Source organism: Monodelphis domestica, chromosome 4 (assembly GCF_027887165.1).
Source record: "Monodelphis domestica isolate mMonDom1 chromosome 4, mMonDom1.pri, whole genome shotgun sequence".
NCBI lineage: Eukaryota > Metazoa > Chordata > Mammalia > Didelphimorphia > Didelphidae > Monodelphis > Monodelphis domestica.
In genome coordinates, this window is record NC_077230.1 from 254357050 (window position 1) to 254373980 (window position 16931).

The 16931-nt window shown below is 35.2% G+C and overlaps 1 protein-coding gene across 4 annotated transcripts in view; it reads right to left on the bottom strand.

The window, feature by feature from the left end:
* Positions 1-2432: 2432 nt before the first annotated feature.
* LOC100010782 (baculoviral IAP repeat-containing protein 2) overlaps positions 2433-16931 on the bottom strand; it is a 45202-nt gene continuing 30703 nt past the window's right edge. The window contains exons 6-9 of one of the 4 annotated variants that reach the window (XM_001362587.5): positions 13208-13450; positions 8962-9216; positions 4031-4072; positions 2433-3855 (exon numbers count right to left, since the gene is read on the bottom strand). In XM_001362587.5, the coding sequence (XP_001362624.1) occupies positions 3662-3855; positions 4031-4072; positions 8962-9216; positions 13208-13450 (734 nt within the window). In that variant the 3' untranslated portion in view covers positions 2433-3661. The remainder of the gene's footprint in view (positions 3856-4030; positions 4073-8961; positions 9217-13207; positions 13451-16931) is intronic. The other 3 variants (XM_007494971.3, XM_007494970.3, XM_007494972.3) reach the window with 3 other exon arrangements.

The following is a 16931-nucleotide window of genomic DNA, read 5'->3' on the forward strand; positions in this document are numbered from 1 at the left end:
TCTCCAGTTCTGAAACCATGAACCATGCTCCAATCTGCTCTGGAATTACTCACGGAAGGAGTGTCAGCCTGCCTTCCTACATAACCTCACTTACTCTAACGAATGGGCCACAATTCCTCAGCATGAGCAGTTGTCCCCATGACAACACTGAAAACGAGGCCGGAGAACCCTTTGCATTCCAGTTACCTCCCTCTACCATGACCAGGGATGGAGTTCCTGTGCCGAATGGCCCCTTCTTGATCTGGCACTTCTCTATCCCCAGGACAGTCTCCTCTCCGTGCCTGTGACCTGCTCTCCTGGTTCTCATTCTACTGACTTGTCAGGCTACTCCTCCATTGTCTTTGCTAGCTCTTCCTCCTTAACACATAACTAACATAGGATGGGAGTCCCCCCCAAGGCTCTGTCTTTAACTCTCCACCCTGTACGGTATCTTGTGCTTTGAGATTGCCTCTGTTCCTATGGATTCCATGAACACTTCTAGGTAAATGATCCTTAGATATCCATCTAGACCTAATCTCTCCCCTAACCTCCAGCTTCCTATCACTAGTTGCCTATTGGATATCTTGAACCGGATGTTCCATAGCCATTTCAAATGCCACATGCCATGCCCCAAAATGAATCCAGTATATTTCCTTTGAAACCTTCGCCTCTTGGAGGCAGCTGAGTGGCTCAGAGAAGCCAGGCTCAGAGATGAGAGGTCCTGGATTCAAATGTGACCTCAGATCTCCTTCCTAGCTGTGTAGTATCATTTCTAAGGAGAAAGGTAAGGCTTTTAAAACAAAAACCTTCTCTTCAGAACTTCTCTAATCCTTTTGAGAGCATCACCCTTCTCCCAGTCACCCAGGCTTGCAACCTCATTTATCCAGTCTGTCACCAAGTCCTTTTTTACCAAGCTTTCTCTCTGTCTCCTTCTCTCTATTCACATAGCCAGTCACCTCTCACTTGTTGCAACAGACCTGGGCTTTGGTTCCCTGCCACAGATCGCTCCCCACTCCTGTTCATCCTCCATTCAGATGTGAAAGTAATCTTCCTTAGGCATGTTATTTGTGTTACGTTATCATGGGAATTCCTTTCATGTACAAGTTAGGCTGTGGCCACTGAGGTAATTCCAAGCTCTCAAAATGTTGTGGTTTTATAAAGTCATTTTAGAATCAGTGGAAATTAACAACTACTAATTAAGATATACCTAGAAACAAACTGAAGAGAAAGCTTCTTGCCAAGTATCAACTTTGGCAAAAGGCGCCTGAAACCTCATGAATATCATCTTTATAATCAAAACAGGGCCTTGTTGGCAATTCTGGATGATTGTTTTTCAAGACAATATTATTAATAATCTCTACATGTAGGGGAGATATAGTAGACCACACACTGATTCAATTCACATCACAATGCCACCACCTCTAAGACCCTCATCAAGGCACTTTGCTTTCCTCGATTTGAGTTTCCTTATTTGTAGAAAGATTTAGATTAGACCTCTGAGATTCCTTCCAGTTGTCAAATCTACAGGACATAATAACCTGAAACCTAAAGCATTCAGGAGGGACAAGGTTTCCCTCTTTTTTGTTGTTTAGTCATTTATCAGTTATGTCTAACTCTTATTGGCAAAGATACTGGAATGATTTGCCATGTCCATTTCCAGCTCATTTTGATGAGGAAACTGAGGCAAAGAGGACCAAGTGACATGCCCAGGGTTACACTGCTAGTAAATGTCTGAGGCCAGATTCAAATTCACAAGGATGAATCTGCTTAACTCTAGGTTTGGCACCCTACCCATTGTGCCACCTAGCTGTTCCTTTCCTCTTTTTGGAGGTCTTCAATAAAAGAATGGAGTCACTCATCAAGTTTGTTATAATGGGAATCCTTTTTGTGCACTTTTTGAACTAGAGGGTCTCTTAATAAAGTCCTTTACAACTCTAAATTCCATAGTTCTATGATTCAAAAATAACAGCTATCCTTCGCCCAATGGAGCAAATGAAAATGAAGAATTAGCCAAAGGTGGAAACATACAAAATAACCGTGTTTCCCACAATTTACTGGTTGGTTCTTAGCACTAAGGAACTGAATCTTTGAGGCAGAAAATGATAGAATCTATGGCATATAAAAAATAAATATATATTCTTCCATTTGTTCAACAAGTACTTATTGATTTCCTTTGATATGCAAGGCACTGTGCTAAGTGCTAAGGATACAAAGACAAAAATAAAAGTTCCTGTCCTTGACCCTAGCACATAATATAAGTATATACACACATAGACATGTATGCAGTTCTCAAACTGTGAAAAGAATTCTCATATTATCTTTTTTTCTTCTTTGAAAACTGAAATGTTTGTTGTATTTGTTGATGAATAATAAGTCCATAATATAAAAATCTTTTTTAAGTGTTCCAGGATCCTAGTCTTTTCCCCAAACAAATAAGCCAGAAACAACAACAATTAAGGTTTTAAGGATAATTATATATTTTATTGTAATTTCTTTACATTATTAAAAAAAAAGCTACTGGAGAACCAGGCACATAAAAAGGCTTCTACATTGACAACTCTGAGAGGACACTATCAAAGCACAAGACTCACTGATTCATAGCATTTATCTTTCATCTAATTAACAAATATCTGAGTAACTACAATGTGCAAGGCACTGTAGGAAACACAAAAATGACAAGATAGTTGTGTATCTTCACACTAGCTGGCATCATATGCAAACATTTATTAAAACTATTAACAACAAGGTACAGAGAATAGAGAAAAACAATTACAGTAGACATCCATTATAAAAAGAGACATTATTACTTAAGTTTTACAAAACAAATATAATTTAGCTTATAAAGAACATGGTAGCATCCCACCACACTGGCATTATTCAGTTTTTTATAATGAATACAAGTGTATCTGACATACAACAGCTAAGCTCCTGAAACAGAATCACCTTTTAAATACACTATAGATCACTAAAGAAATTCTTTTGTAAGTCACATTATTATAATGCAAAAAAGCTACTTTCAAATCTTATCTGTCCTTTTAAACCCAGACATTCTACTTAAAGAGTTTTGAGAAAATGAGATGTCATTTAGGATCTCTTTAAAGAAACATCACACCAGATATATATATATGAATATAAAAATTCAACTGGGTCAAAACATCAAATCTCTCTCTTAAATATTATACTGTTAATCTGTTCCTCATATTAGGGAAACTTTTTACCTCAACTAGTCTCTATTTTACAACAAAACTGTAAAAAGCACCCAAAAAAGTGGCACCGTAGTTATGACAAATTTGGGGGCTCCTGTTTCCCACACCTGTTCAAGACTACACTTACATAGGATTCAAAGCTTTTAGTAAGATAACCAAATTCAAAAACCCCAAATGCATAATAGCAGTATATCTACACTCTATCCTTACGTTTTCAAACACATAGTATCACATCCAGCTCTTCCAACACATAAACATGCATACATATACATAAACTTTCAAGGAATTATGACAATAGTATATGCATGACACCATGTACTATAAGAAACCAAGTAACTAACACCAAGGAAGAATTGTACATTGATTTGCTACTAAAAAGCCTTAAAACAACTTTTCTTTCTTTCAAAAGACTTCAGTGGCTTAAGACTGAGCATTTTAAAGTCTTTTCAATACAAATTTGGATGTATAGATTTTTTTCATGAAAGAAATGTACGTACTGTACCTTTGATTATGCCCCTGCAAATAGGGCATTTTCTTAGAGAAGGAGCACATTCTTTGCATACTACTAGGTGACCACAAGGAATAAATACAATAGAAACCTCTTTGTCCATACAAACTTTACATGTTCTTTCTTCTTGTAATCTCCTAAGTTGTTCTTCCATAGGAAGACCTAGAAAGAAAATAAATAATTTTAGACAAATTACAATTCCTTTTTTCCTCTTCATGTAATTTTAATTCCTGGTATGAGTGAACCATGAAGAATAAAAGGAGAGAAAAGAAAGTGAATTGCACCTAAAGTCTCTTAAGTATTATAATAAAGGCTTGATTGATTATAACAGCTTTACCTGAAACATCTTCTGTTGGAATATACTTCATGTTCTTTTCCACTAGAAAAAAATATACAAACATCACCATACAAAATATGTCTTTTTCTCAAAATGAGAGTATTTTCTGATATCACAATTGGAATAAATGAGACCCTGAGTGAATGTTATACTTATTATAATCACTTATAACTCATTTTTCAAAATCAGTTAAGCATGTTCTAAGTAAGGAACTATCGTATAGACAACACAGGCATAGATGTGGCACAGACCTTGCTCTCAAGGAATTTGTCATCTACTAGGGAAATATAGTACAAAACATTATGCTTTACAAAAAATACAAAGAGAAATTTGAGGGTGCCGAGAATACTTTCAGCTGTTAAGTGAGGAATAATAAAGATTTTAAAATATGGAAAACAAAATTGATTTTACCTCTTTCCTATTATCTAGAACAGCTGAAAGCACAAACAGGATGACAACACAGGCTAGAATAATCAAAACCAACTAGGATGCAGAGCATAAGAGAGGACATAAAACACTGGATCGTGGAGGACCAACACAGACTAAGTTTAAACTTTAGTCAACAGAAAATAAGTTTTGGGACAGGAGAGTAAAAGAGTGTAGTATTAAGAAGATTATATGACAAGTAGAATGGGTTAAAGAAGGAATAAACTAGACACAGGATCAGTTAGGTAGATATTAAAATAGTCTCCCCAAGGGCTTGAATTAGGGCACTTATAAACAAGTGCAAAGGTACAACAGAAAGCAGTGGTGTAGGCAAGGAAAAGAGTCAGAGGTAAATGGAGTCGACAGACTATAGGTGAGTGAGCCTGACTTCAAATTCACATCAAATTCTAGAATATATTCTTTTTTTCCTTCCTAGAATATATTCTTAAAGTCTAAATAGTGATCACAAAAGTTAGCACTGGTTGTGGTAGGCTAAGACAAAGATATATGTGTATGTAGATACACACATAATACATGTGTACATAGGTGTTTTTATAATAGCTATACACACCTACACATGTATATAAATAAAGCGTATCTAGATTTTAGCAAACTTTGCTAAAATTTGATAGTCTCAAACTATACTTATAAGGAAAACATGTGGGCTAGGTGACAGCAAAACTAGATGAATTTGGACTTGGTTAAATGACCAGAATTATAATCATTAATGGTTCAAAGCCAACATGGGAAATAGCTTTAGTGGAGTAATCTATGAGTAATCCTGTGTTTAGCCATGTGCTAATATTTAACATTTTTTAGCAATGACTTATATGACCCAGGGATAGCTAACAGGACTCAAATAATTCTGGGCAGGCTAAAACATTGGGTTAAATCGAACAAGATGTCCTTTAATGGAGATTACAAGAGGGAAATTTAAGGAGGCAGCTGGATAGGTCAATGGATTGAGAAACAGGCCCAGAGAAGAGAGATCCTAGGTTCAAATCTGGTCTCAGACATTTCCTAGCTATGTGACCCTGAACAAGTCACTTAACCCTCAACTGCCTAGCCCTTACCGTTCTTCTGCCTTGGAGCCAATACACAGTAAGGTAAGGTTTTAAAGGTAAGGATTTTTTAAAAAAGAGATTTAGCTGAAAAAAAATGCTTAATATAAAATCAACAGTGTAATATGGTAGTCTTGAAAACTAATGAAAAATCTTGAGCTATATTGCATCTAAAATGAGTGACAAGATATCCTGAACTCTGGCCTTATCAAACTACATTTGGAGAAACATGTCCAATACTGGACATCAGAGTTTAGTAAAGACAATGAAAAGCTAGAGAATGTGTAGTGAAGTGTTAATCAGAATGATGAATACTTTTTGGATGAAAGAACTAGGGATGTTTAGCCTGGATAAAAGGCAGGCAGGGGAAGAGGAGGCAGAGAAGAATGGGAACAAGAACATGGTAGCTATATTCAAGAATTCAAAGAACTATCACTTGAAAGAGGTATTATAGATTTGTTCTTATCTGGCCCCAAAGAGTAAAATTAAGAAAGAAAAAGGGAAATTTAAGCTTGATATAAGGAAAGTTTTCCTAACAAGAGTTCTCTAGAACTGGAGATTTATTAAACAATAATCACTTGGGTATGTTGCAGTAGGATTCTTGCTGAACTAGATAACCTCCAAGGTTACTTTCAATTCTGTAGAGTCTATGATTTATACTTTAAGGTTAAAACTGGGATGACTATGATAAAGATAACCCTGAGCTTCAATGTCCTAATATGTAAATGAGGAAACTGGAATTGATGGCCTATAAAGTCCCTTCTGGATCAAAAATGTATGATCCTTTGATATTATCAACAGAAATTCAAATCAATTCAACAAATTATTAAAAACCTACTATTTCTTGCAAGGTTCTCTGAATACAAAAATGAAAATGGCCAATCCTTGTTTTCAAAGAATTTATAGTATATATGAGTTGATATGGTGGAGACACAAATAAATATACTAAAATGTAAAGAGCATTAAAGGGAAAAGGAGAGACTTAGCCAAATCACTCTGGGGAAATTTGGAGAAAGCAAGAAATTTTAACTGGGGATAGAGCAAACCATCAAAGGATTCACAGAGATGGCATCACTTGAGCCAGTTCTCTGGAGGTAAAGATTGGAGGACAAGTTCAGGGAATACCCAGTAATTCAATTTAGCTGAAACAGTATATATGAGTAATAGTAAAGTAAAATAAGGATGAGAATATAGATGAGACAGGTTGATGAAGACCTTAAATGTCAAGCTAAGGAGTTTTAATTTTATCCTATAAGCAATAAAGAGACACTAAAGTTTGTTGAGGAGAGTGATGTGAAAACAGTTTTTCTGATAGATGATTTTGGCAGTTTTATAAAGGACAAACTGGTGGTGTGGGAGAATAGCAGCAGTGAAATTAAACGTATTAGGATAGTCCAGGTGACAGAATCAAATAGGAAAGTTAGACAGAAAGAGGAGCAAGGATAAAGATTTAGACTGTAGTTCTGGACATGCTAAGTTTTCAAAACCTGGAAGTTACCCAGGGAAAATACTCTTTAGGAAGTTGGAAATGTGTTCTGTACTTCCATAGGAATAGATAAGAATATCCCCAATAGTGGGAGAATAGAAAAAGAAAAGGACCAAGGTTAGAAGTGAGGAAAGCCACATTTTAGAGAAAGAATGAGGAAACTGAAGATAAGCCATAAAATTATGGGAGTAGCATCACTGAAGCCAATGGAAGAAAGCCTATCAAAAAAAGAGGTGAAGAAATCAAGAGGCAACAGAGTTGTCAAAGATGAAAGCTTTGAGAGAGGCAGCTAAATTCAAGAATCTGATGAGTTAATGAGCAATAAGAAAACTTGGCAAATGAGTATAGATGAAAGTTCAGCAGTGAAGGAGAGAAGAATGAGAATAGCTTGAAGAAATAAGCAGAATCAAAATAGAATTTTTAAATTATAAATTCAGAGGAAATATTCATTTTGGGGATATGGGAGATGAACATGTGCTTTGAGGAAAAATAGCCAGTAAAGAGGAAAAAGACTGAAATGCAAAAAATGAATGGGGGTAACTGATTAAGGTCTTAGAGACTATATCAAAGAAGCAGGTAGAGAACTAACTTTAATAAGATACTCATTTTTTCTTTGTCTTTAAGAAATATTAGTTATATGAGAGGACTCTCTGCGAAAAGTGAAGTATCAAGGAAATTGTTGGTGATATAAAAGGAAATCCAAAATATAGCAATAATTTTTGTTTTTTTTAATTTGCCTTTTCCCCTAATACTGGAAAGGAATAAAAAATCATTGGTGAAGAAATTTAAAACAGAAGGGCTACTGAAGGAATGAACTTTGAATAAACTCATTTTTTCAATAAAATAGAGTAGGTGAGGTCATTTCTTGAGACTAAGGTGGAACTGGGGATTCGAAGAGATTTGTAAGGTGTAATAGTTAATATGCCATAAATGAAAGGATTGTCATGTAGCACTGAAGGCTTAAATGATGATAAAGAGTATAATTTGTGGTGGATGCAATCAATAGAATTTCATGATTTCTTCAAATAGATTTCATCTGTTTGGGAAAAGGAATAGAGTAAATGGATGTTAGGAAGGGATGAAGATTTGCAGGTCAAGTAGATAAGAGAATTAAGGCTAGAAAAGGAAGACTACTGAAATGATTACTCATAAGGGGAAATTGACTGCAAATACGGATGAATCGAAAAGAATAACAAAAAAATCAAAAGATCAAAGGTCATGATGAAAAGAAACAATATAGAAGGAATATAGAGAAAATAGGAGACTTGAGAGAGTAAAAATTCTGAGTCTAAAACCTTTGATATGAGGAAATTTTAAAAGTTATGATGAGGTCTAAGCTATAACTACTTAAATAAGCAGATTCAGCAAAAAGATATTGTCAGAATTTGAGAAATTTAAGAATTTGTATAGGTTTTAGGTACATCATTAGCTGGAACAGTAAGGCTACATAGATGGAGAAGAAATGGATGGGAAAAGAAATAAGACAGTTAAGTAACAAAGCCATGGAAAAAAATGTAGAAAATTAATTCTGGAAATCAAGATATAATAACAAGAATCAGAAGAACATAGGATCATCAGATGGTAAACTTTCAAAGAGAGAGTTGAGTGACAGTAGCAGTACAACAATCTATAAGTGGAAGTGTAGAACAGAATATATTAATTCCATTTTTAGGCCCTTTGAAATGGAACAGTAGAAAAAGAAGCAATCAACACAGGAAAAGGAGGATGATTGAGGATCAAGCACACTTTACTAAATGAATATGGATTTCAAGACAAATAGCAAGAAAGCACAAGCAGGTGAAGAAGAGAAAAGATAAGAGTAAAGTCAAGACAACAAAGATGTCTATTTGGCAAAAGAATGAAATCCTTCTTACGTTATTTATATTAATTGATATAGATCAATGAAAACACCTCTCAACTGATCCACTGTTCCTAAAATAGTTTTTCTACAAACTTACCAAATAAATTATTATATAACACAGAACCAATTTCTCTGAGACAGTTTTTAAATACACTGGCTGCAGCATTTCCTTTGACTAAAATGGTATCAATCAGTTCTCTTGCTTGTAGAGACGTCTGTGTTTTTTGTTTAATAACATCATGTTCCTGCTCATTAATCACACCGGATGTTAAGAGACTATCCAGGATAGGAAGTACACAGGTCAAATGCTGAAACAGAGCCATTCTATTCTTCCGAATTAATGTCAGGTCATCTTTATTGAAAAGAGAAAAAAATCACATCAGACTTAAACCACACAAATTATCTGATTTCTAAGGGCAGAATTCCCAATGTGGGGATTTCTTCCACCAAGACAGTTGTAACTTGTGACCTGAAGCACAAAGAAATTAAGAAACTTGACCAGATGTACAAAATTTGTACCAAGGGGAAAGTAAGAATCTTGAGGTCTGCTTTATTCTCCTGGCTTTATTTCCCTCTCCATATACCTTCTTTTTTTGTCATCAATATCATCAATGTAAAAAAATCTCAGTGGCGAAACACCTTCTAAAATATAGAGAGAAAACTCAACTGCAATTTAAGTATAAATATGATAGGCATTTCAAGAAAAAGAGACAATTTTATTTTAATATCTCTGCCATATACTGCTTACAATATGTTGGAAAATCTTCCATAAATTAAGGTTAATCGAACATAGGACTTAAAATAAAACCCTTAAATATTAGCATTCTACCTTTACGTTTTGCTAATATTACTATATTATTATGTGTTATATGCCAATTCCTATTTCCATATTTCCGCTCAACTGCCAAGGAAAAATTTTTTGTTATTTAGCCTGACACAAAAAGGAAACCTTTTCTTACCTTCAAAATCACTAAAAAAACATATTTATATGGAATTTCTCTGCTTAATCTATCATTTATTTAATATATATATTTAATATAATTTAAAATTAAAATTGAATTGAATTAAATAATTAAATTTAAATAAAATATAATATATAAAATTGAAATTACTACTCTTATAATCACAGTATTCTACCATAATCAATTACTAAGTGTCATTCATTTCCTAAGCATACCTCCCTACCCAACACAATTTATTGATTGCATTTTTATAACAACAAATATTGAGGAAAAAATTTATGAAATGAAAATCTCAAAAAAGACTTCAAGGTCCTAAGAAACAGAAACTTCACAGTACAGCAAAGTTAGATGAAAAATAGTGATCAGAATTCAATAAAATGATAAGAAATCAAAGAATGTCAAGAGTTGGAAGGAACTTCAAGATGCAACCGGCCCAACTCATATCTGAACAAGAATTCCCTCTATATAACAAGCTCATTTCACCTTTGCTTGAAGACCTATGAAGAAGAACACACTATCCACCAAGGCAACCCATTTCACTTCAGACTTCCTTTAACTGTTAGTCAATCAATAAATATTAAGCATTGGATTCTCTGCAACTTTCCCTCATTGTTCCTAGTTCTATTCTCTGGTGTTAAACAAATCTAATTCCATTTTTGCAGGACAGAATTTTAAATACTCGGAAGACCACTATGATATTCCCCCAAGTCTTCTTTTCTCTGTATTAAATCCTTCAGCTGACTGTCAGACAGCATTAACTCAGGCCATTCATTATCCTAGTTATCCTCCTCTGGCTGCTCTCCAGCTTATCAATATTATTCCTGAAAGTTAGCCACTAGAACAGAATCCAATAGTCCAAATGTGGTCTGTCCAAAGCAAAATACAGTGTAATTATCACCTTCTTAGTCCTGGGACATGATGCCTCTAGTGAGGCCTAATAAAGCAGTAAAGCTGAGATTTGAACCAGGTTTAGATGTGATCCATTCTGGGGCGGATAGGGATCAATTCTGGAAAGATTAAGATAATTTCAATTTTTCTTTAAAGGAAGTATTACATACCATGCCACTTTAAGGTATGATTTTTTTTTTGGCGCGGGGGGGGGGGGGGGGGGGGTTCTCCCAAATTAAGATAGAAGTGATTTTTATAGTTACTTCCTAGCGTAAAAATGTCATGTGTCATTAGCAGCTCTTTGATATAAAATGTCTATTCGGCTGAACAGACGGAAGAAACCAACAAGAAGGTTCAACGGCTGAGATGACGATGCAGCAAAGCACTGTGGAGTGCTCAGGGCATGTTGGAGCACAAAAGACAACACGGCCATCCAATGCAGCTGAGGAAGTCTCCAGGTGTAACGATTTTTTGTGCCACTGGACCCAGGCTTCCAATGAGAGAGTGGGACTGTCTCTGTGCACCAACTTTTCCACTTAAATCTCCTTCACGCACAAGTGTCTTTGTGCACACTCATCTATCATAGATGAAAGCGCACAAAGACAATCTTCATCCTCAATTACCGAGAGACTACTACTAACTATGCTAGCATGAGATGATCAAATGAGACAGTAGATATAAATGGAATTTGAAAAACATAATGAAGTTAACAGATATATATCTCCTTAATCATTCAAGGTGTTGCTAAAAAGTCCTGCTCCTTCCAATAGGAACTACTTACTAATAACCTTACCCTATATTCCAATCACTATAAATTCTCTGTATAGCACTTCTTATGTTATTGTATGCTTGTTTGAACATTTTAAAATTGTTCCTATTTGCCTGTACAGCATTTTTTTCTTTCCAACTATATTTTAGGCTCCTTGAAGATAGGCACTTTGTTTTTAATGGTCTCTTAAACTCTTTGGGGACAATGTGGAAATGATGAAATAGCATTAGATCTGGTTATCAGAAGACTTGTTCAAAAATAACAGCTTTGCTATTTACAACTAGTCTATAACCTTGAGTAAGACAATTAAACCTCTCTAATCCTTGGTTTCCTTATCTGTAAAATAAAGAAAGCTGAACTACAGTATCTCCAGCATATGGTCCCATTCTCTAACCATCTCTACTCCTTAGGAAAATAAGACTGCATATTTGTAATATCTTTTTCTCTAATTTCAAATTTAAGCTCAGACTCTTACTAGGTATGTGACCCCAGGCAAGACATTTAACTTGTTTTTGCCTCAGTTTTAACTGTAAAATGGGGATAATACCCACCTCCCAAGGTTGTTATGAGGTTCAAAGGAGACAATAATTATAAAGCATTCAGCACTTAGTAATAATTACATAAATGTTAGCTATTATTATTATTATTATCATTTTCATTCTCTCTAACTCTGATAGATAAGCTTTCTCCTTTATTTTGCAAGGAACCAGATGTCTACTCACTACCACTTCCTATAGTCTCATCAATAGATCCCCATATGTTGGTTCCTTCTTTCTCACCCTTCTACTTTTTGGCACCCCTTTATATGATGTATTTATTCATTCATTAGAATATAATCTCTATAAGTGCAAACTACCTTGGTTTGTTGTTGTTGTTTTTTGTATCCTTGGAATTTAGCACAATGTCTAGCACAAAGTGCTTAATAAATGTTCACATTCAATATAAATATATGTGTGTCATCCATCCATCTCCAAGATCCCTTCCAGCTTAATTCCCAAGAATACAATAATCTATACCAGAAGGGTCAAAATTATGAACTCTCAAGTGCAACCAAAATCCAAACAGGAAGGTTTAACAAAAAAAAAAATACAATAAAACAATGTCAATAGTTGCTCTCAGAGATCCATTTCTTTTCTTTTCTTTCTTTTTTTTTAAAGAAACCCTTACCTTCTGTCTTGGAGTCAATACTGTGTATTAGCTCCAAGGCAGAAGAGTGGTAAGGGCTAGGCAATGGGGGTCAAGTGACTTGCCCAGAGTCACACAGCTGGGAAGTGTCTGAGGCCAGATTTGAACCAAGGACCTCCAGTCTCTAGGCCTGGCTCTCAATCCACTGAGCCACTCAGCTGCCCCCTCAGAGATCCATTTCTATTTGAGTTTAACACCATTATGCTACACAAATCCTTGTAAAAATCAAGGGCTAAAGGCAATTTTAATTACCTACTACAACTGTAACAGAAACTAATAAACAATACTACGATAGGAGCATAATAAATTGTGCTGAATAAAGCAAATTATATTATTTGGGGAAGAAACCTGGAAAAAAATAGTATGAACCTCATTATTGAAAATCTTATTCTTCAAGAAAAGGCATTTATAAGTACTAGTAGGGGAAAAAAAGCTACGAAGCTCAAGATTACTTTTCCAGACATTAAGGGAATTCAATTTTACATTAATTTTTTGAACTATAGATTGACTGCATGTGACTAAAAAAATCTAATACACACCTGATGCCATTTCTTCAGTTTGTCTCTCTTTTTCCTCTTTCCTTTTTTCATCTTCTGCATTGAGGAGATCCGATACAACCTCATTGACTGTTTTGTAATTTTCTCCAGTAGTTAAGATTTTACTCTGAACAATCTGTTTTACTAGACTTCTACTGAAGCCCATTTCCAAAGCAGCTTTAATCACTGGAGTGTTCATCATGACTGTATCTTCTGAATTATTTTCTCCAGGCCCAAAATGAATAACTGTTTGAAAATAATGTGTAGCAATACATTTAAATTAGAGACCAACAGATTAATTTATGGATTCATAAGTTAAACTACTATGAAAATACAGTCCACACTAGGCAAAGTGGTCAAAGGGAAAGAATACTTAACTTGAAATCAAATGACACAAGTCTCTTGCTCTGCCACTGATTAGCTATGTGACGTTGGATAAGTCACAAACTCTTTGGTTTTAAGATTTTCAACCTTAAAATGGAGATATCATCTGACCTGCTTCTCACATAACTGTTCTGATGATCAGAAGAAATCATGTACAAGAAAGCACTTAGTGAACTATAAAACTCTACAAATGTGTTAAGTATTATTTCAAAACATATTTCTAATAACATATCTAGTATCTATTATGTGCAAGCTCTATAGTAGGAACTATAATAGCTAAAAAGGCTAATGATCTCTCAATATAGAAGAAATAAGCAAAACTATAATCCAGGCAGAATATGCTAAATGTTCTAAGAGAAACTTAAACAAAGTTCAATGGAATTTCAGAGAAGGAAGAGAATGTATTTCTGGATGAAGCAAAGGAAGGAGGCAAAGCATATGGATGTGTTTGGGTGTTACAAGGGAATCACTTTAAAAGACTGATATATATTAATTTAAGGTCGCCAAGGAATCAGCTATGTAATTCCTAATTGAAAAACTCAAGTCAGCCGTCAGCCTTTTTTGGAGTTTAATTAAAATAGGAGCAAGAAAGGAATTAGAGATATATAGAGAGAGAGAAAGGGGAGAGAAGGGAATAGGGCTTAAATACCCCTTCTGTTTAGGCTGGGCCAAAAGGCCCAAGCCCTTAGATAGCTGGGGCAAAGAAAAGAGATCAGTCCCTATTACTCACGTGTCCAAAATGGAGAAACAGTCTCAGAGGCCCCCACCTTCAGCTTCCTTCAGAGCAAGCTTCCTCAGAGCCCAGCAACCACACCGACCAAAAACTCAAACCCCCTCCTTGAGTCTCCAGACCCTCCTATCTTTAAGGACACCATCCAAGTTGCCTCCCCTCAGTCCTCACATCTACCAATCACTCTTCATCAATTTCCCTGTCAATGGAGGCTCTCGCTTAACCCAGGACCGCCCAGAGGTTTCTGGCTTTTGCACATGTCTGTTGAAGGTCATATTTTTCAAATGATTAAATCTTTACTCCTTTGTTACAGCCCTTTCTAAATCCTGTTAACTTGAGTATGGTAGAGATTGGAATAATTAAATTTTGATCAAGGCTGCAGCCCTTACTCAATCCTATTAGGGCTGAATAGGGTGGAGATTTATTCCAAGTATCTCCATTGTATCAATTCTAAAATCAAGACTCAAAGAAATTCCTGTTCTATGCTTAAGCATAGGTCAAAGTCCTTTCCATTGTTCAGCAAAGGGTCTCTGTCCTAAAGCAATCTTAAGAAGGGAAGAGAAAGAACCTCCCATGCCAATGGGGTTCCCATTCCAATAGACTATCAGTAAGAAATTTTCCAAGTATGAAATATCCCAATGGTGAAATTTCAAACATTTATAAGTCTAAGGAAATTTGAGGTTTACATGGGGAATAACTAGTCTAGTATGGAACATAAGGTACTTAATAGATGGTTGTTTCATATAAATTGAATGTGGAAAGGAAGGGGCAAAATTGGATGTGGAAGGAAGAGGATGAAACTTAAAAATAAGCTTCTATACTGAATGGCCATCTTAGAACAGGGCTTTCTACAGACAGAAATAGAGCAATCAAGAGGAAAAAAGAGATTTGGGAAAAGATAAGCTTGATATCTGGCAATATTCATGACATCCTTGCTATATATCCAGTTGTAAATGAATAGTAAGCTATTATATATGCAGGTCTGAAGAGAGAATAGGCTGTGGACAAACATTTGTGAATCGTCTGTATAAGCAGAAAGGCAATATAGTATAATAAAAGTCAGTTGACCTTGAAAAGACTCATTAGAATTGTGAAGAGAGAATTAGACTCTCTTAGTTTATTTTTAATATAATCAATCAGCAACCTTTAATTTAATCAAATCAAGAACTTAAAAGTACCCCTACTTAGTAGCTAGCTAACCATTAGGGAAGAGAGTTCACAAGGCACTCACTAGTTCACACCCCCAAAGGCCACAAGCACTGCCCAAGGTGGGCAAAAAAAGGTTTTGGTGGATTGCTGGGATTTGCCCTTAGTGGGCTCTTGAAACCATTAATTTTAACCCTTACAGAATCCAGCTGGTACACTTATATAAAACATGGAATAAGTAATTTATTTTCCCTAGGTTACAGTTTCCTCACCTGCAAAACAGGGGATAGTATTATTGTGAATTACTTCTCTCATATTTTATAGGATTCTGGACTTAGGAGCCTGAAGAAATCTTTGGGGTTATTTAGTACAACCATGTCTTTTTAAGTATCAGAAAATTAAGGCCAAAAATAAGTGACTTGCCCAAGGCAAAACATATAGTAACAGAGTTGGGATGTGAACCAGGATTGTTGTAAGGAAATATGTTGTAAATTTGAGTGGTATAGAAATTTTGAATTGCCATCAGGTGATAGCTAAACCAAACTGTAAAATATTACAAAAGGAGAGAAAACAGAGGGAAGAGGAGAAAAGGAAGAGACTGAGAGGGGAAGAGAAAGAATGAACACAGAAAACCAAAATTTATGGGATAGTAAGAGGGAGATGATTCAACAACAAAGATTTTTGTACAGAATAATGAGAAAAAAGAGCCAAATCAGGTCAGAAGAGTGCCACAGAAGCCAAGTAAAGGATGGCTAACAGAGATATTGTAGAGAGATAAAGGAAACCAAAAACTGAGAATAAAAACACTGAATCTGTAGATAAGTAGTATGAGCTTGGAGAGAAGAGCTTCATTTACAAGGTCGAGTAGATAGATAGTAAGAAACATACAAACTAATATCAACAAATCTGGTGTTAAACTGAAAAAATAAAGAGGATATCCTGCCAACAGAGCCACTTGGTCAAAAGATAAGCCTCCCAGCTCTTCTATATCTAATCTAGTAAAACTCGAAAGATTGTATCATTTTAAACTAGGAAATTCAATAAGAAACTACACTGACAACTTCTACTTCAGGACAGTAAAAAAAAAAGTCAACTGTGGTCTTTCAGCAAAACTAGCATCAATGAGGGGTTGTATGGAGGCAATAAGAATGGACACTCTCCTAATGAAACTTCAAGGTAGCCAGAAAAAGCCCCAGGAGACACTTTTAAAATTGTATTTGTTTCAAAATACATCAAAAACAAATCTTTAGGTATTTTTTAAAAACAGAGTTCCAACTTCTCTCCCTCTTAAGGCAAGCATTTGCCATAGATAATACATGTATTGTAATGCAGCATTTCCTTATCAACCACATTGCAAAAGAAAATAAACCAAGAGAAATCCAAGAAAACTAAAAGAAAATTTAAAAGTATGCTTCACACCAAAGAGATCAAGGATAGGGGGAAAAGGTCTGCTTATACAAAAATATT